A 20,452-nucleotide genomic window follows, 5' to 3' on the forward strand; every position below is an offset into this window, starting at 1 on the left:
AATATAATAACATATCATACTTCATACATGCAAGGTGACAACCTTTTTCTCGAACATCCTAAATTAATTATAAATAGAGCTTGTAACATCTTCATGTTCATGCATAACTCATCAGAAATTTCACTTTGATCACTTTTCATTACAAACTAAAACTCTCAGCTTAGCTAATTCTTGTGCTTATTATTAGTTTTACTAGCTTAAACCAAGTATGAAGAGATCAAGGGGCCAAAAAAGTGTCACTTTGCTAGTGACTTTGCTACTGTTATTCACTGTGGATGTGAAGTGTCAACTAACACCTGATTTTTATGCAACAACATGCCCTAATCTCTTTCGTATTGTAAGAAAACAGGTTCAAATTGCGGTTATGAATGAAATGAGGATGGCAGCTTCTTTGCTTCGACTTCACTTCCATGATTGCTTCGTCAATGTAAGTTTTTCTCCCCCCATATCATCAAAGCTAGTTAAATGACGTCTAGCTCTAAGGCTGTTTAAAATTGGTCTCAACACCTTGAACTATAGTTTGCGTGAACCCAACACCACCAACTATGACTAGTAGCCTAAACACCACCAACTACGGGTGGATGCAATCTGTATCATAAAACCCATAGTCTTCGGCAACATATTGTATTTAAGCTACTAGTCGTAGTTGGTGATATTGGGTGCAACCCGAGCTATGGATCAGGGTGTTGAGGTCAATTTTGCCTTATATTATAGAATGTATTTAATTTAGTAGGTATCATTTCTCATTTTGTGGCCAAATTTTCAACAGTAGCATAGTACTTAGGTTCCATACTTCCATGTATACTATAACCCTTTAGTTTTTTGCGATAACCCTTCATTTTTTGTGAATAGGGCTGTGATGGGTCCGTACTACTGGATGGAAGTGATAGTGAGAAGTTAGCTTTTCCTAACCAGAACTCTTTGAGAGGGTTTGAAGTTGTGGATACTATAAAAACCGCGGTTAGAAAGTTCATGCAGCGGAGTTGTTTCTTGTGCTGATATACTTGCTATTGCTGCTCGTGATTCTATAGTCTTGGTAAGACTTCCAGGAAAACCATACATGAAATTAAAGAGATGCACTCCTGTTAGATTAATTCTTTTTATGCACTGTATTTTGGTCAGTGGCGAGGCTATGTTGGGACCTAAGAGGGCCATGGTCCCTGCAGGCCTCAACATAGCTTTGAAGAAAATCAATGGTAATCAATGGTTGTATCTTGCTTTATTGGTAAACTCCCCCTCCACGACTATGTTTAGAATTCTTCGTTAAACTGGTCCTCTTCCACAACCAAATCTGGCTTCGCCCTTGAATTTTTGCTTAACTTTTGACACAACATTTTGTATGTCTAATTTTTGTTATTTAACTGCTTGAGTTATGTTGTTGCAGAGTGAGGATCTTCATACAAAGTATTGGTAGGAAGAAGGGATGGGATGGTGGCCAACCAAACAGGAGCAAACACAAACCTTCCTTCCCCATTCGATCCCCTGGACATCGTCATTTCTAGGTTTGCTGATCAGGGTCTTAACTTGACTGATGTAGTGGCTTTACAAGGTATTGTTATGTCGACAACTTATTCAAGCTCGAATCATTTTGGCCTAAGTACCTCGTACTACTTTTCTTTTATCTCAGATATCCGTGTTGGATCCTTACTCGAACATTGACGTGAACACTGCGACGCTTTATATATATTGAGCCAAAATCATGAAAACAATTTCATAAAATTGTCGAGTTGAACACTTAAATACATACCCATATCCGATACGAGTACTTGAGTCAAAGTAACATAGCTTTTGACTTATGCTCTATGGTAGCCTTGCCTAAATGTTAAGCTCCCTAGAGGTTGCTTATGAGCTACAAAAATCTTTATTATCCCTCTTATATTCTACTTGCATAAATTCCCGTGAAAAAAAGGAATTGAGAACTATATTTTGGGACGGAGGGAGTATTTATCATCCATAGTCCCAATGACTATATTTAACAAAACATACTTCACTCCCATCTCCTAAACATCACTATTTTTTACTTAACCGCGGAGCTCACACTATAGGATTAGCAAGATGTGCTGTTTTTAGTTCAAGACTGTTCAATTTCTCCGGCTCTGGAGCAGCAGACAGCACCATTGACAGCAGCCTAGTATCGCAACTTCAAAGCTTGTGCCCTGTCAATGGTGATGGGAACCAGACAACTGCTCTCGATCAGAACTCGACCGACGTATTCGACAACCATTACTTCAAGAACTTGATCAACAACAAGGGCATACTCCTTTCAGACCAAGATTTATATTCCAGTGACATGGCTAATACCACTACCAAGAGCATTGTAGAGAGCTACAGTACTAACCCACAACTCTTTCTCACCGACTTTATCAAGTCCATGATCAAGATGGGAAATGTAAATCCAATCACTGGATCGAGTGGCCAAATTCGGAAAACTGTAGGGTCATTAACTCTTAAACATTGTTTAAGAAAAAATATCAGGCAATAAGTTGTGCACTTGATACCTAATGGTGTTATTGTAGTATGTGTAACCTTATATTTAGCTATGGAAACTATTTCTTATGACTGGTTCATGTTAGTCGACTCCAAATCTTTTAGGACCAAGGCTTTGTTGTTTTTGATGGTGTAGTATGTTACCTTATATCTAAATATAAATGATTGTTAGAGATCCCACAGATGATGAGTATCTACCAATTACCATGTATCTATCTCTATACTATAAGGAAGAGGGGAGCAACGCTGCAACGGTGTCCCAATTTACAATCAAATTATTACCCCTATTAAATAAATTATATTTTAAGAAAAAAAAACTTTAAACAACTCAAAGTTAGCACAATTAATGAATATCAACAAAAATTGACAAAATTATTTTATAAAAGGAAATTCCCAAACAAGTCAAAGTCATCACAATGAACATAAAATTGACAAATAATTTTACATAAGAAAATTTACCATAAATTTGAAATGACATTTAATATGATTATACATTCATTAGAAAAGTCCATAAACAAAATTAGAAGTGTGTTATTGAAATACTTTATCAACAATAATGTAGTATGTAAAAACTTGATGATGATTTATAATGTATTTAGAAACTTATATCTTTTATCAATAAATTAACTCTATCTAAAGTAACATTATCGAACCATCACATAGTTTCAACTCCAACTTTATGTTAAAAATAACAAATGGTTAGTGATATATCATTTCTAATTGCTTTATGCATTATACGTGTTTCATTGATTTCAAATTATTTACTCATAAAATAGCATGATCAGGAAGAACCGAAGTTATTCAAATGCTATATAAAATTGACTTGGAAAGAAAAAATTCAAAGAGTTTACTACGAAAGAATAACCAACAAATAAAATAATTAAAGCACGCATCGCCCGGAAAAGTCCAAAAATATCCCGCGTAACGTGACAAGTCATGTCGGCCTTTCTAGGAACGTTTCGGGAGAAAATATGACCAAGCCCGCAAAAGTCCAAAAAATCCCAAAAACAACCAAAATTGAAAATTATAATACACGTTTTCGAATTTTCTCGGGGCCCGAGCTCTGAACGCCACGGGATGCCTCCTAGTGACTTGGTAGGTCATTGGAAAGGATTCATGTGACTTGAAACGAATATGTGGATGTCTTTACGTTCATTTCAAGACAATTTGGGTTTCACGAGAAATGAACAAATGGAACGTTAGAGGCTTTTCAAGACAATACAAATTGTGCCAAGGACCCGCGCAACGTTTCTAGTCACGTAGGCACTCCCATGAATGTTTCGATAGTAAATATGACCAGACCCAAAAAAATCAAAAAATGTCGCAAGAAAAGCCAAAACTGAAGGTTATAATACACGCTTTCGGACTTTCCTAAGTCCCGACTTTCCAACGCCACGGGATGCCTTCTAGGGCCGTGGGAGGTCATTGGAAAAAACTCATGTGGCTTGGAACGAATATATGGATGCATTTACGTTCATTTCGAGACAATTTTGGGTTTTACGAGAAATAAACAAATGGGGTGTTCAGAGGCAATATAAATGGTGCCAAGAAACCGTGCAATGTTACAAGTCACGTCGGCCTTCCTATGAACGTTTCGGAAGAAAATATGACCAAGCCCTGAAAAGTCCAAATATATCCCAAAAACCGCCAAAATTGAAGGTTATAATACACACTTTCGGACTTTCTCGGGGTCCGAGCTCCGAATACAACGGGATGCCTCCTAGGGCCATAGGAGGTCATTAGAAAGGAGTCATGTGGCTTTGAACGAATATATAGATGCATTTACGTTCATTTCGAGGCAATTTGGGTTTCACGAGAAATGAACAAATGTGGTATTTAGACGCTTTTGGAGGCAACACATTGTGCCAAGTACCCGCATTACGTTACAAGTCACGTCGACCTTCCTAGGAATGTTTCGTGAGAAACTATGACCAGGCTCGGAAAATACCAAAAATGTCCCAAAAGCAACCAAAATTGAAGGTTATAATACATGCTTTCAGACTTTCTAGGGGCCCGAGCTCCAAATGCAACATGATGCCTCCTAGGGACATGGGAGGTCATTGGAAACGATTCATGTGACTTGGAACGAATATGTGGATGTCTTTACGTTAATTTCGAGACAATTTGGGTTTCACGAGAAAAGAACAAATGGGGCTTTAAACGCTTTTCGAGGCAATACAAATTGTGCCAAAGACCTACACAACGTTAAAAGTCACGTCGGCACTCCTAGGAATGTTTCGGTAGTAAATATGACCAGGCCCGAAAAAATCAAAAAAAATATCGCAAAAAAAGCCAAAATTGATAACAATTTTGGGTTTTACAAGAAATGAACAAATGGGGTGTTTAGATGCTTTTCGAGGCAATACAAATGGTGCCAAGCAACCGCGCAATGTTACAAGTCACGTCGGGACTTCTAGAAATATTTCGGAAGAAAATATGACCAGGCCCGAAAAAGTCCAAAAATGTTCAAAAAACAGCCAAAAATTGAAGGTTATACTACACGCTTTCGGACTTTCTCGGGGCTCGAGCTTCGAACGCCAAAGGATGCCTCCTAGGGACTTGGGAGGTCATTGGAAAGGATTCTTGTGACTTGAAACGAATATGTAGATATCTTTACGTTCATTCCGAGACAATTTTGGGTTTTACGAGAAATGAACAAATGGGGTGTTCAGAGGCTTTTCGAGGCAATACAAATGGCGCCAAGCAACCGCGCAATGTTACAAGTCACGTCATGACTTATAGAAATGTTTTAGGAGAAAATATGATCAGGCCCAAAAAAATCCAAAAATGTTCGAAAAACAGCCAAAATTGAAGGTTATAATACACACTTTCGGACTTTCTCGAGGTCCGAGCTCCGAACACCACGGAATGCCTCCTAGGGCCATAGGAGGTCATTGGAAAGGAGTCATGTGGCTTTGAACGAATATATTGATGCATTTACGTTCATTTCGATGCAATTTGGGTTTCACGAGAAATGAACAAATGTGGTATTTAGAGGCTTTTGGTGGCAACACAAATTGTACCAAGTACCCGCATTACGTTACAAGTCACGTCGACCTTCCTAGGAATGTTTCGGGTGAAAATATGACCAGGCTCGGAAAAGACCAAAAATGTCCCAAAAACAGCCAAAATTGAAGGTTATAATACATGCTTTCGGACTTTCTCGGGGCCCGAGCTCCTAACGCCACGGGATGCCTCCTAGGGACAAGGGAGGTCATTGGAAACGATTCAGGTGACTTGGAACGAATATGTGGATGTCTTTATGTTCATTTCGAGACAATTTGGGTTTCACGAGAAATGAACATATGGGGCTTTAGAGGCTTTTCCAGGCAATACAAATTGTGACAAGGACCTATGCGACGTTACAAGTCACGTCGGCACTCCTAGGAATGTTTCGGTAGTAAATATGACTAGACCCGAAAAAATCAAAAAAAAATATCGCAAAAAAAGCTAAACTGAAGGCAATTTTGGGTTTTACAAGAAATGAACAAATGGGGTGTTCAGAGGCTTTTCGAGGCAATACAAATGGTGCCAAGCAACCGCGCAATGTTAAAAGTCACGTCGGGACTTCTAGAAATGTTTCGGGAGAAAATATGAGTAGGCCTGAAAAAGTCCAAAAATGTTCGAAAAACAGCCAAAATTGAAGGTTATAATACACGCTTTCAGGCTTTCTCAAGGTCCGAGTTGCAAATGCCATGGGATGCCTCCTAGGACCATGGGAGGTCATTGGAAATGATTCATGTGCCTTGGAACGAATATATGGATGCATTTGCGTTCATTTCGATACAATTTTAGGTTTCACGAGAAATGAACAAATGGGGCGTTAGAGGCTTTCGGACTTTTTCGAGGCCCGAGTTCCGAACGCCACGGGATGCCTCCTAGGGCCATGGGAGGTAATTGGAATGGATTCATGTGGCTTGGAATGAATATATGGATGCCTTTACGTTCATTTCGAGGCAATTTTGGATTTCACGAGATATGAACAAATGGGGTGTTTTGAGACTTTTCGAGGCAATGCAAATGGTGTCAAGCACACACGCAACATTACAAGTCACGTCAGAACTCCTTGGAATGTTTCAGGAGAAAATATGAACAGGCCCGAAAAAGTCCAAAAATGTCCCAAAAACAGCCAAAATTGAAGATTATAATACACGCTTTCGGACTTTTCTGAGGCCCGAGCTCCGAATGCCACGGGATGCCTCCTAGGGTCCTGGGATGTCATTGGAAAAGATTCATATGGCTTGAAAAGAATATATAAATTTAGATTTTAGAATTTTATGGTGTCATATTCATTTGTCTTGCGTGGGCGACTTCATTTGTTGTAAAAACTTAATTTGTGGTAATACACATTGAAATGAAATGAGTGAAAGACTATATTGTTGCATTTCTATCATGAACGATTTTTTTCATCCATGGTGTTGGTTGTGTAGAGTCCTAGTAAACCCAGTTGGTTGAGTCCATTTCAATCTGGATTTTAGTTAATTCTGAGTAAGCTCTTTTTCGATATAGGGTTAACAACCACCTACGATGACCCAAAACACTAGTTTTTGGATCGAGTCGATGGCACTTAATTTGTTTTTCTTTTAGCACAAATTTATACTATTCATTTTATATTTACGGCCCATTTGAAAGTCGTTAATAAACTATAATAATGGCAATGAAGTTCTAGTGTAGGTTACATGGAAAGCACCATTTAAAGCTCCATGAAGAGACAATTTCAATCCCCAAGTTTGTATTTTTTCTCCATGGGGAAGCAATCTCACTCCTAATTTTCATTACCACTCACTATCACCTAACAAAGTGGTATTGGATGAGAATGAAAATTCAAAAAGAAAAATATACACTTTAGGATAAATTAACATTATCATGGAAACGAACAATTATTTTGCAAATTTACGTACCAATTCATTCTCATTACCACCATTTATAACCAACTCCCAATTGGACCGTTAGTGTAATATTGAAATACAAATACAAAGATGATACTAATAAGCTAAAATTATTTTTCTACAATAGAGTAATTCATAATAATTATACTCTCTACTCATGTCTAAATTTGAGATAATGGTAATAAAGAAATCTGATCGTGACTAATTAGTGAAACAAAAAGGAAATAAAAAAGAAAGGAAAACAAGGGGCCAAATATAAAACAAATAGGGTATTATATAAAGCATATGTCATATTGCCAATTTAAAAAACTTTTAAGAATTTCTAAACCAAAAATTGAAAACTGATCATGATAATCCGTATAAATTTGCAAAATCATAGTAATAACATAACTTATTACAAAATAATGTCTATTTTGCAAAATCAAAGTAACAAACATAACTTACTACAAAAATAATGCCAACTTTTGTGGATCACAAGGATGTGATGGAACTCACATAGAGTGGTAACATGCAAGTCAAAAAAAAAACCTTTGAAATGCAAGAAAATGAAACTATGCATTCTAGTTACAACTTATACGCGCACCCTACACTGATACTTGCTGATCCCTATCCTTTTTTTTACTCATTCTATCTATAAAATACAATAAATTTGTCATCGCTATCCAAAAAAGGCCTTTTCAGAAACTATGAACACAGACCATCTAGTGAGTGAAGCAAGAACTATTTATTCACATTATCATTTAAATTAAGTTTCTCCTTACTGTAGTTTTTGCTTCTGGTGAAGTCTAATCAAAATTTGAGAATAAACAAGTTCATTCCATGTATCAGGAACACCGGGAAGGCACCAATGCGCACAATCTTGGTATCTTGAAGGCGCACGCCTCTCCTGTTGTGTTCTATAAGCTGCAGGATGAGCATCTTTTCGGTAGTCAGTTAGTGTTGTGATGTTAAGATAATAAACTGGTACTTTTGTCCATTTGATCACATTCTCCACTACTTTGATCATAGGAGGTTGCTCTGGTAAATCTGTATCATTCTTGATTGGCTCAGTATACATATCACACTTTCCACCAGCATTCCACTTTCCACCTCTGCAAATCATGCAAACACATGAGAGTCTAACAGCAGAACTCAAGAACTACAAAGTAACAAAGCAAAGGAAAGAAAAACTCGCCAACAAACGGCATTAAAAACGGTCTAAAGTAGCCAAAAAAAATAAAGGATTAGGGAAAATTTCATAGGAATAATCCCAACTATAGATGGTGTTTTCATAATAATCCAAAACTATATGTTTTACTACAATAGTCCCATCTATGAGGTTGCCTTCTCAAAATGACCACAGTTAACTAGAAGAACAGATTTAGAAGGTCAAATGATGATTTGTCACGAAAGGATAAAGATTAAACCACGAAAGAAAAACTAAACAGTTAAATAATTAAGTTGTCGCTCACTTCATTCACAATTGGGATCATTCTGAGAAGCCACTGCCTATAATTGGAATTATTCTAGAAAAAAACCGATAGTTTTAATTAATAAGGCAGGACCTCCCATAAGTAGGATTAATCTTGTAAAACTTCCAATATCTCGTCAGCATTTTGCATGAACAGAAAACAAAACAACTTTCTCCAGAGTCCAGAATGCAGAATACTCATCTTCCTTACCCAATGTCTCCAAGATAAGCAACCAATATTCAATCATACTTAGCTACTAGCTAGTGACTAATAACTTCGCATTCTATCTTGTTTATAGAGCATTTTACTAGGCGTGTTGAAAGCATAATTGCAAAACAATCAGAATCAAACACTCAAACAAATATACCACTTTGAACAATTTACTAAGCATGTTTAAGCTTCTGCATGTTTAAGCTTCTGCATGCTTTCTAACTTACCCAAAATGAGAATTAGAATATCCCCTGAAAAAAACTTGTGTTTTCGTGGGATTCACATTAGCATCCAGCCATCTTCCCCAGGTTGTCACTGCTCGACGAATCGCCTCATTGACCTCTAATTGAGTATAGACATGGCTACCTTCTTGATAGTAACTCTCCCTGCACAAGGGCATACATCAGTTTATATCCTCAAGTGGGAAAACATACAATGCGGGAAATTTGGAATATATTCATATTTGTACCCCCTTGACGTTTTTTCATGACTCCACCAATGTCCAGTGTTGAAGATTAGAAAATCTGCATCTTTATATTTTTCAGATGAGCTTTCAACTAAATCAAGCCTCAGTGTCTCCTTCTTCAACCCATTTTCATCAGGTATTTCCCATTCTCTAACCAAGAATGGGGACCTAAAGAACTCCACAGAGCAGTTGTAATCCTAATGATTTACATAATCATACAACAAGTTATTGATGTTAGAAGGAGTTCAAATCACACAATACTAACTACTTCCTCCATAAAGCAATATTAACTACTTCCTCCGTCCCTACTTGTTCTTCCTCATTTTTGTAGTAGCATGTTTCTTTTTGTTGTTCTTATCTATAAAATTTGCTTTGTTTGCCACAAATTTCCCTAATTATCTAACATGCCGCACAAAATGGGTTTTTGTTATAATTCACCCATTTTTCAATGGTTTATTCCCGAATACCTCATTGAAAGAACAAAAAGGAACAGAGGGAGTAGTATATTGGCACTAAAGTGAATGAAGGAGCTTCTTTAAACATACTTCGAATATAAAGGCATAAGAACCCTCAGTGCGAAATTCTTCTCTTCCAGATACTTCATAAACCCTGGTTTTGTTTTCCACTGAATTTCTTAGTAAACATACAAGAGATTCCCACATATTCCTATTCAAAGAATCACCAACAAACACCATACGCTTCCCTGTCAACAATCCCAACATATGTGTGCCATTCAATCTGGCATAACAACATCATCACAAATCAATCAACAATAAAAACACAAAATTTTGAAAAAAGAAAAACATACATCATCCCAAAAAATGATCTCTAACCATAACATAACATCATCCAAAAAAATCTAGTATAATCACAACATCATTCCAAAAAATGATAAATCTGGCATAATCATAACATCATCCCAAATCAATTTAGGCTAATATTTTGAAAAATTTGGCATAATCATAACATCATCACAAAAAATGAATGAATAAAAAAGGAAGAATATTTGCAACTTTACCTAGGAATGTTGCACCCATGAGGCTGCCATCTATACTTTTCATATGCATTATCAGGCCTACCATTAAGATAACAATTAAAGGGTTCATCAATATAAGGGCAAGACCCAGGTTCATAAATTGGGTAAGAATCATCTTTAACCCATTTCCCATCAAACAGATCACAATAAACCATTGACTCATAAAATTCATCACTTTTGTTGTTCCCTTTAATGTTATAAGATTTTGATTGAGAGGGCAAATTTGTCATTGTACTATTCACTTTAACCTCATGAGAATTCTGGGTTTCAGAAATCAATGTATTATGCTCTGAATATTCTTCAACTTTTGAAGAATTACCCAAAATAGAATTATTAGATGATGGTGATGATACATTAAACCCTAATTGAAAAGTAGAATTTGGAGAGATGGGTAAGCTTGAATTTGACAAATTATTCTCCGATTTTTCTTCAACTGATGAAGAATTACTCAAAATAGAATCATTTTTACTAGAATTATTAGATGATGATACATTAAACCCTAATTGAAAAGTGGAATTTGGAGAGATGGGTAAGCTTGAATTTAACAAAACATCAGAAGATGAAGAATTGGGGAAGAAATGAGAGAAAAAAGAAGAGAAATGAGAACCATTAGAAGAAAGAAAAAAGCGATCTTTGAAGTTAACAATGTTTTTAAGAAGCAAAGGAGAAGATGAAGATGAAGGAATGAAGAGAATGAAAAATGTGCAAAGGATGAAGAATAACATAAATAAGTAAAGAAAAAGCATGGATTTTCTGGTATCAGAAATTACAGAAAGATTGGGTTTTGATTGATATCGCATTTGTTAATTCTTCCGCAGCAGCAAAAACTCCAGAAATTAAACTTTGCTATGGGATTTCAGTTGCGCGACAAGAGAGAGAGTAGTTGCTAGTTCAGGTGTAATTCAGGTGCTTTGTGAATCTAGTGTGCGCTTCATGCATGCTAATTATGGAAAGTGTAATATTTTTTGTCTTTAGCTTAAATAGTTGTAAGAACTAGGGATGGCAACCCAGTCCGAATCTTACTCTAGTCCGAGTCGACTCCGACAAAAAAGTAATCCGACTCTGTTTAAAAAGTCCCGACTCTGAGTCGGATGAGGGTTGGAGTCGGATCTCATATAATAATCCGACATCTGAATCCGACTCCGACTTTGAATCAATCATTCCTTTTTTCTTAATTATGTTAATATATAATTTATGTATAACCTGACTTCGACTTTCAGCCAACTGTATTATATAGGATTTTCCCATTGAAGAAATGATTGTTAAAAATAGTAGTAATGTTTGGATTATTAGTACTTATATAACATTTTCATATGATTATAAGAATAAATTATAATATTAGATTATTGTATTATAGAAGACTATTTTATTATTAAAAAAATGGGCAGAAAAATAAGTTTGATCGGGTTCGGAGCCGGATGTTCGAATTTTAAGTCGGTCGGATTTTCGGATGCCGGGATCGAATTATGCATAATCTGGTCCAAATCCGACCCGTTGTCATTCCTAGTAAGAACCCTTCTCGTATTCCTTGCATCGAAAAGAGCTCTTTCATAAAAGTGACAAGTGTTTTATTTACAAAAATGAAGTAAGTATGTTAAATTTAATTGTTTATTTTTCAAATTTCAATGCAAATTTCTTTCATGTCGTTGATGTCTTTTGGTTACTCGAAATCGAATATAACCAGATGTCGTATAATCATCCATTTCACAATTTGTGTATATGAAAATATGTTGTTAAAATTGTAATTTTATGATTAAGATGTTCTTTTAGAAACATCAATAAATAGTGCATGGAGAGCCCAAAGATCTCCGTCACGCTATTTTGTACCAATTGAATTGTGACTCAATATTATCGGTCTACATATCAAGCTTAAAACCTTTATTTTTTCAGAAACATAAATGAAAAGGATCTATTAATATAAATCAATAAAGATGAGTGAACAAACACTGGTACAAACAAATAGGACAAAAAATTATTTTTGACATCATATACCAATATGAATTATAGGTTTTGTTAATCGACTAAAGCTATATTTTGGTTGTTATTCCAAATAACCCAAGCATATGCATAATATTGCCTCTTGTCAAAATGCTAAAAAACCACAGGAGAGAAAAATTTGGGATATAACCATTTTCATACTTTTATTAATACTCCATTGCATACAAAATCCAACATTGATTCTCATGTCCACTGGGATACAAAAGCTGAGGGGAACACAAATGGAACAACGGGAAGATTTTTATACAAGGAATTATTAGCAAGACAAATGTACATACAAATACAGTATGCAAAGGATCTCCAAGAAGTTTGTGCTCCAGAGGAGACTACCTCAATTCTTCCTGAGAAAAGACCTTTCAAGAAAGACCAATAACCTTCCCAGTTGTGGTGTCGAGATCAATGTCGAAGAAGCAAGGCCTTGTAGGGAGCCCGGGCATAGTGCTCATTGTTCCTACAAGAGGATAAATGAAACCAGCTCCAATGCTACCCCTCACATCACGAATTGGCAAGATAAACCCGCTTGGAGCTCCCTTTTGAGCAGCATTGTCCGAAAATGAATATTGAGTTTTTGCCATGCAGATTGGAAGATTGGAGAATCCTTGCTTGCTGTACATCTCAATTTGTTTCTCAGCCTAAAATATGAAAAAGGACTCGTATCAAGAGGCTATTATCAAACTGATTAGAGCTCTGGCATAAGACCAAACTCCGATTGCAACAACAAGATTTGAACAGAAATGATCTACATTCTAAAAACTTCAGATTTGATTGATTAATGAGAATTTCTAAATATATACCCTCAAAGAAAATGGAGAAGCCAGTGAACTATTATCACAGCGTGAGCTAATACCAAAGCAATTTCTATAGTAGTTACTAAGCATGTTTTGACTGCAATAGCTACAGAGCATGTTGTAGCTATGACATAGAATGACATGACTGCAGTCGTTACTGAGTATGACAACTGTAGGAAAGATCTATAGAGATAGCTATAATGGACCAGGAATATCTTAACATTCATAAGCGTCTCAAGGAAAATGGAGACTATCAATAATTATACGAACAAATCTACTTGAAAACATCAGAGTACTGAGCAAGTCCTGAAACTGAAGTTATAAACATGCAATGAATCAAACACAGGTGTGGATGAGGAGTTTTTGTTCTTGGAAGCTGAGAATATCGCAGCCAACAAGCTTAGAAGCAAAATAATCGCATAAAAACCATATGAAAGCACATCCACCACCAAAAGACTAGTTGATCACAAGAACAAATTGTCTCACCTGTTCAGAGTATTCAACTCCAGCAGCACCATAAGACCTCGCTATTGCCTCTATTTTCTCTTTGATGCTAACATCCAGAGGATACAAGAACTTCAAAGGCTGTGTCACATTCTCACATGCTTTCTGAACTGCTATGCCAAGATCCACCTGAAAATTATCGAAGTTGCATCAGTTCCACTCAGTTCACTCAGTTCAATGAGAGCTAGAGACCTCCATGTCCAGATAGTTCAGCTTTCATTCCTTACCTTAAGTAAAGTCCTAACATTATCAGATACTTCCTCCGTTTTCTTTTGGATTTATTCCCTCTATTTCTTTTTATTTGCTACATTTCTCCTTGGCACAAATATTTAGGACATGCAAAAGGGGGCGGCCAGGACCATAACTTTATAGATAGATGACAAAAGAGGGGTAAAAATAGGTAATATAGGTAGATGACAAAGATATAGGGCAAGATAGGTAGGAATGATATGAGGTCCACATGCCAAATATAGGAAATTTAGCAAATTATTGGGGACATCCATTTATGGTATATGTATCAAATAAAAAGAAACAGAGGGAGTACCTAGGTTGCACAGAGGGATACGGGGACAGAAAACGGCAAATTTTTTAAATTTTAGGAATGGGTACGCGTCCCAGACAGGATACGTATCGAGTATAGGTACGTGACTTAGAAGAAGTACTCGTGCTACATAGGGGAGTACCATACTGACTTGTAACACTAATCACATATTCAACTTTGACCATGTGTATACATAAGGAAAAGCATATTCATGTGGGATCTTGTTAGATTCTTCTCCTTGTATATTTCCATATCAACTTTGTATAATTTTTTAGTTATACATAATTAGAGATATAAAAACTCAAATTTGTGCGTTGGAGAGCATGTCAAGGTCTTCGGGTACAACTAAAAAACATGGAGGTAGTACATAGCATATCTCAAATGACCTTTAATTTGCAAAGAAAGTAATGTATACCCAACAATATGATCATAAATAAGATAAGAACAGTTTAATTATCAATATAAAAGTGAATATTCTACTCAGGCTAGCATAACATTCATGATATACAAAACTAAGAGTCTAGGACGTGTTTGTTGTCCTCATGCTCCAGTACCACAGATCAGAAGGACAAACAAATAGCCTAAACACGGGAAACTCAGAGTTTAGACAATAAGTAAAAAAGAATTGAAGTACTAACCGCTCCTTTTCCACCATGTGCATGATGGGTACAGATTACAGCATCAAATGCCCCAGCATCCATTGCAGCTTTTTTTACAGCATTCAGCTCGGCTTCTGTATCAGTAGAAAACATATTTATCGCAACCACAACATTTGAACCATAGGCCTTTGTATTTGTAATATGCCTGGCAAGATTAACACAACCAGCCTCAACAAGATCCACATTCTCTGTTAAGTATGCGCGATCAAGAGGCCTGCCAGCCACTACTTGAGGTCCACCACCATGCATTTTTAAAGCCCTCACTGTTGCGACAACAATTGCACACTGTGGAGTTAAACCACTGTATCGACATTTTATGTTCATGAACTTCTCAGTTCCAATATCAGAACCAAATCCTGCTTCAGTAACCACAAACCCACCAGGTCCAACCAGCTTCAGGGCAATCTTATCAGCAACAATGGAGGAATTACCATGAGCAATATTTGCAAAAGGACCAGCATGAACAAGCACAGGGGTTCCTTCAAGAGTCTGCATGAGAGTGGGGTTGATTGCATCCTTCATTAATACAGTCAGAGCGCCACCTAAACCAAGATCATCAGCTGTTATAGGTTCTCCAGCCTTGCTGTTTCCAATCACCATCTTTCCAAGTCTCTCCCTCATGTCTTCTAGAGATGTTGTGAGAGCCAGAACAGCCATTATTTCACTAGCAACAGAAATATCAAATCCAGTCTCCCTTACCATCCCCTTCTCATCAGGCCCCTGACCAACAGTAATTTTCCTCAAAAACCGGTCATTGACATCCATAACTCTCCTCCATGTAATAGAATCAGGGTCAATATCAAGCCTAGCAAAGCTTTTGACCTCTTCCGGAGTAAGATCATCTGGATTAGTCTTATCAATACCAAGCTTCTTCAAACGCCGGTACATTATGTTATTAAAGGCTCTTTTACCTTCTTTGTTAGGGGGACACAGCCGGTTAAACAGAGCCTTATCTGACTGAGTGGCCTCATGAAACACTCTGGTGTCAATAGCAGCAGCAAGAAGGTTGTTTGCAGCAGTTATAGCATGTATATCTCCTGTTAAGTGAAGATTAAACTCATCCATTGGAATCACTTGACTGTAACCACCACCAGCTGCACCACCTTTTATTCCAAACGTTGGCCCTTGTGATGGTTGACGAAGGCAGGTGACAACCTGGAGAAACATGGACCTGATTAGTGATCTCAAAAGGAACAATCACACATAACTTGTAATCTATGAAAAACTTTACGGCCCTAAAGCTACCCAAATGATGGGGCTGTTTAACATGTAAAAAATGCTCATTCATCCTTGACCATAGAACTAGAGAATTAAACCAAATGTATCTCATCATTTCGGCATATGACAATTTAGGTGCTGCGTAACTAGTGCCTTCGAGGCCTAGCCAACTATAGAGATGTTTACCCAGCTTAATTAGCTTAACAAAATCACATGAAAGGTTTGGTTCTACATGATTATTTCAACAATCATATGTGATTGAGGAAACATTAGTATCACATATGTACAACTTTAAAACGCTTGCTCTGGTGAGAAGCACAAAAAGAAGGAGAAACGGGATGGCTAAATATTCCAGCCACTGCTAACTACAACATATATATTTAAAAAATCTGAAGAGATATTAGACAAAAATGGCTGCTGGATACTTGCAAATTGGTCCAGCTCAACTTTTCATATGAAACTCTGGAGCATGAAGACGTCTCCACAAGTATTCATTGTTTTGTAATGATATTCAAGAATGCAAAACATTGTAGTGTAAGATTTGGTAGTAGGAAGATATATATCCAAACAAAGCTACCATGAACTAGAAGTTTTGTCCCCGTCAAGTATTAAAATCAAGAAAATCTGTGTAATGTGCATATGACCCTTAAACTTGGCTTTAAGAAGAGTTCACAATCTACGATCTGAAAATCACAAACAAGTTCCAACAAGGAAGCTTGCAGTTAGAAATCTCAGACTTCGTGCATGATGTGATTATTACGAGGTCTAAATCGAGCTCAGCCAAAGGGGGGGAATAAATGGGAAAATTTATCCTTTACAGGTTTTATTAACATACTAATGTGTGAAACAGCTAACCACCTAATCTTGCATAGCAAGGGATAAAGTGGCAAATATCTTGAGATTCCTAAACTGAAAAAAGAGTAAAATACATGTTGGATGGTTTTTGTTGCTTAGAAGGTGGAGGACAAGCAGTTTGGAGTAAGGGGCTAGAGCAAACTACATTAAACCATTCCCAAGGAACAATCTTCGAAGATGAACAACACAGGACAAAAGAATTGGCTTCGACATAGTAGGTGATTGGTAAGATCAAAAGACAACTATAACCCAAATGTAAGATTGCAAGAACTACCTTGCTCAGTGATAAATTCTAAAGCTTTAAAAATCTAGGAAACATATATTGCTTGTATGGGAATACATGATTGTGATTTCTGAATAAGTATTCCCCTGAGCACACAACATGTACCTCTGTAGGAAAGTGCAAATACATGATTGTGATTATATATAAGGCAAATTTCAAAATTATAAGCATCTATAAATTACAGAACAAAATGAACTATAGCAATGCATCACCATTGTCCCTCTGTCAGTTCAAAAGTCAAAACCAGAATCCTAACCTATTATACGTTCAATAAAAAAAATCTTTTGTATAACACTCCCTCTGTGTCATGTATATAGTCTTTCCAAAGTGCACATACATGTAAGATTCATAGTACTAGACCATTGGTTGATGCACTATTTCAATTTGAATAGTAATATTTCAATGATATAATTAAAAAAAACTACACCTTTATTCCTAATTATATTGGCCATGCACATTTCCAGTTTATGCCTTCCCAGCCACTTTTGAAAAATAGTAAATTAAACTTATAATTATCCCATCTTACCCTTACTGCTATCCATAGATAAGAATTCTGAAGAACACTAGATCAGTGTGTTGGAGATATAAACGTTCAAATGATTGATAGTTGTGGTATTTGAACTCAATTACTTAGTAATGACTCCCAAGTAACTGTGATTTATTATTTAGGACCGAAGGAAGAAGTGAAAAATACCTTAAAATTGGCATATGATACTAAATATAGATAGACGATTAAGTGGACAAACATATGAGATGGAGGGTATAGTTGTTAGATATGGTGTACATTGAGGGACTCCATGACAACATGTACTACGTGTGCAATCACCAAAAACAATATAAGTTAGTAGTTAAAATTCATGTCCTGAGAAAATGTATGTACTACTATTTTGAGTGAGTAGAACATCAGTCATCAATTGGACCTAAAATCAATTACCTTTTTGTCAAGGAAGGCTCCCAAAGCTTGACAAAGACCAACAGTAGTAGTTGATTTGCCTTCCCCAAGAGGAGTCGGAGTGATTCCCCCAACAACAACGTAATATCCATTCTGGGATTCTTGTAACTCATCGAGCGCAGACAACAAAACCTATTTCACAAACAATTGACAAAATTAAGGTGTCAAGAAAGCAGTACACCCACATTTAAGCATATATACATTGCTATAAGTGGAAATAGAATTCAGCAACCAAAACTAATGCCAAAAGTATCATATAAATGAAAATATGACTAATACTGGAAACAGAATAAAGCATAAAGTATGATGAGTTGATTGAGTAAAATTGCAAAAAGCCAAATAACACCAAAAGTGCAACATGTATACAATTGAAGGAATTAGGGAAATGCTACTACCTAAAATATCATTCCCATGTCATTGTGTGAATCACCAATTTTGCATTTTGAATTAGAAAAAGTTAAGTAGTTAGATTTCTACTAATAGAAAGTATGGTAGTTTATTCAATCTCAAAGACTAAATATCCATCCTCATATAAGAACAAGTATACACTCCCACAGTCAAAATCTAAACATGTCAAAACAGATTCAGAACTTAGGCCTTGTTTGATTGAGCTTTTTGGGGGATTGGAACGGAGTAATCGAATCCATTACTAATTTCCATTATTGAACCAAAAACCCAATAAAAGTAACGATTATTGTTACCATTCCTCCCCTCTTCTTGATTCTATCTCCTCTCCATTCCTCTATTTGAACCAAACGCCTCCTTAAATTAAACTCAGAATTAATCAAAATTCTAAGCACAATATTACAAATTCCTTACTAATTTGCATTCAGCTGAACCCTATTAAAAAAATTGATATTTGCGACGATAAAATTGGAAATACTAAGCATTAATTACATCGATTGACGTATAACTTTATCATACAAGTGAAGTCATTGCATGTTTAATGTTATCCCTTACAATTGCATATATCAATCCCTAACGAAAAAAAAGCAATATCACAACTTAAATTTGCAGTTACTTCATCAATCAACCACAATTTTACGCAACAGTTGCAAATAATCAACCACCAATAAATAAACATAATCAATATAAGACGGATCAACAATTAAAGCAACTTTGATGAACATTACACTGAAGTGGAAAATTGAGTCAAACAAAAAGTCAAAGGAGAGAGACTAAAAAAACCTTGGCCTTGAATTTGCCATAGAGGTCATAGTGTCGAGGAGAGAGATTAAGATCGGCAGCAATGTCGGAGATGTGAAGCGGCTCAACGGAATTTGCTATGTCTATGTCAGCCGGCACCGGCGAAACTACCTCTAACTTTCGCACATTTTTCGATGACGCCATTTTTATACTTTTCTCAAGAATATTCGTTTGTTTTTTAGGGTATTTTGAATTGAATATTCTGAAATCTGCTGAATTTGAATTCTGTGAGTATATCTGGTTTTTGATTCAAAGTTTATTCATGTCTTGAATTATTTGGTCGTGAATTGATTATTTGAAGTTGCTTTTTTGGAGAATATAAGTTAATATAATATGAGAATGAGGAGTATTGTATTGATTTGTGTGTTGTTTGACTGTTTTGTGAATTGTGAGGTTCAGATTTTGTTTATCCTGAGTGAGGTGGAAAAACTTGTTGATAAATTGTCAATCATGTAATAAAATTATTATTGGTAGATTCATGTTGGAAAAACTAATATAAAAAAAAGGATTTTATGAGGGTGACAAATGAGAAATGACAATTATTATTTTTTTTGGTTGGAAATGAGTGATTTAGTGTAGTGATATAGACGAGATTCGATACATTTTGAAAATTATTTTTATAGAGTTTACCAACTAAACTGCCTCATCAAAAATTAAAATAAAAAAGCAATTAGACATGTCAAAATTTGTGACATACTCTCACTAGGTAGGTTTCATACTTTCAAATATAAATTATCGGTTTGATATTTTTTCAATCTGTGTTTGGTTGAACTATTTATGATTTAATTATTTTCGATTTATTTGGACAAAAATATTTTAGACCCTCAATAGTCATTCTAAGATTATGTGAAAAATTGACAAGTTAAATTCCAAATTCTAAATCTTTTATTTAGATTAATTTGTCCAAAT

At 36.0% G+C, this 20,452-nt stretch overlaps 3 protein-coding genes across 3 annotated transcripts; 1 reads left to right on the plus strand and 2 right to left on the minus strand.

Moving 5' to 3' along the window:
* The first annotated feature begins 164 nt into the window (after positions 1 to 164).
* LOC104889892 (peroxidase N) lies at positions 165 to 2,551 on the plus strand. Its single transcript, XM_057394578.1, is given in 6 exon segments — positions 165 to 427; positions 853 to 963; positions 965 to 1,036; positions 1,387 to 1,549; positions 2,034 to 2,423; positions 2,426 to 2,551. Coding segments are annotated over 6 exon segments (981 nt in total). The 5' UTR covers positions 165 to 208; the 3' UTR covers positions 2,452 to 2,551.
* A 5,159-nt stretch (positions 2,552 to 7,710) lies between these two features.
* LOC104889891 (protein trichome birefringence) lies at positions 7,711 to 11,534 on the minus strand. The gene is made up of 5 exons (XM_010675227.4): positions 10,522 to 11,534; positions 10,049 to 10,241; positions 9,507 to 9,700; positions 9,265 to 9,423; positions 7,711 to 8,467 (listed from the first exon to the last, which is right to left on the minus strand). The coding sequence occupies exons 1-5, from the start codon at positions 11,337 to 11,339 to the stop codon at positions 8,134 to 8,136; spliced, it is 1,698 nt and encodes a 565-aa protein (XP_010673529.4). The 5' UTR covers positions 11,340 to 11,534; the 3' UTR covers positions 7,711 to 8,133.
* A 1,120-nt stretch (positions 11,535 to 12,654) lies between these two features.
* LOC104889889 (formate--tetrahydrofolate ligase) lies at positions 12,655 to 19,934 on the minus strand. The gene is made up of 5 exons (XM_010675226.4): positions 19,526 to 19,934; positions 18,320 to 18,469; positions 15,009 to 16,184; positions 13,812 to 13,958; positions 12,655 to 13,169 (listed from the first exon to the last, which is right to left on the minus strand). Exons 1-5 carry the CDS (start codon positions 19,685 to 19,687, stop codon positions 12,894 to 12,896), a joined length of 1,911 nt encoding a protein of 636 aa, XP_010673528.2. The 5' UTR covers positions 19,688 to 19,934; the 3' UTR covers positions 12,655 to 12,893.
* Between the last annotated feature and the right edge of the window lie 518 nt (positions 19,935 to 20,452).

The sequence above is a fragment of the Beta vulgaris genome, chromosome 4, assembly GCF_026745355.1.
Source record: "Beta vulgaris subsp. vulgaris cultivar EL10 chromosome 4, EL10.2, whole genome shotgun sequence".
Lineage (NCBI taxonomy): Eukaryota > Viridiplantae > Streptophyta > Magnoliopsida > Caryophyllales > Amaranthaceae > Beta > Beta vulgaris.

Coding starts and splice junctions, on each gene's coding strand:
- LOC104889891 (XM_010675227.4), bottom strand. CDS start 11,339: ATGCGATATCAATCAAAACCCAATCTTTCTGTAATTTCTGATACCAGA. Junction 10,242..10,521: donor CATGGGTGCAACATTCCTAG/GTAAAGTTGCAA, acceptor TTGTTATGCCAG/ATTGAATGGCACACATATGT. Junction 9,424..9,506: donor CATGAAAAAACGTCAAGGGG/GTACAAATATGA, acceptor GCCCTTGTGCAG/GGAGAGTTACTATCAAGAAG.
- LOC104889889 (XM_010675226.4), bottom strand. CDS start 19,687: ATGGCGTCATCGAAAAATGTGCGAAAGTTAGAGGTAGTTTCGCCGGTG. Junction 18,470..19,525: donor ATGGCAAATTCAAGGCCAAG/GTTTTTTTAGTC, acceptor TTTGTGAAATAG/GTTTTGTTGTCTGCGCTCGA. Junction 13,170..13,811: donor GAGTTGAATACTCTGAACAG/GTGAGACAATTT, acceptor TTCATATTTTAG/GCTGAGAAACAAATTGAGAT.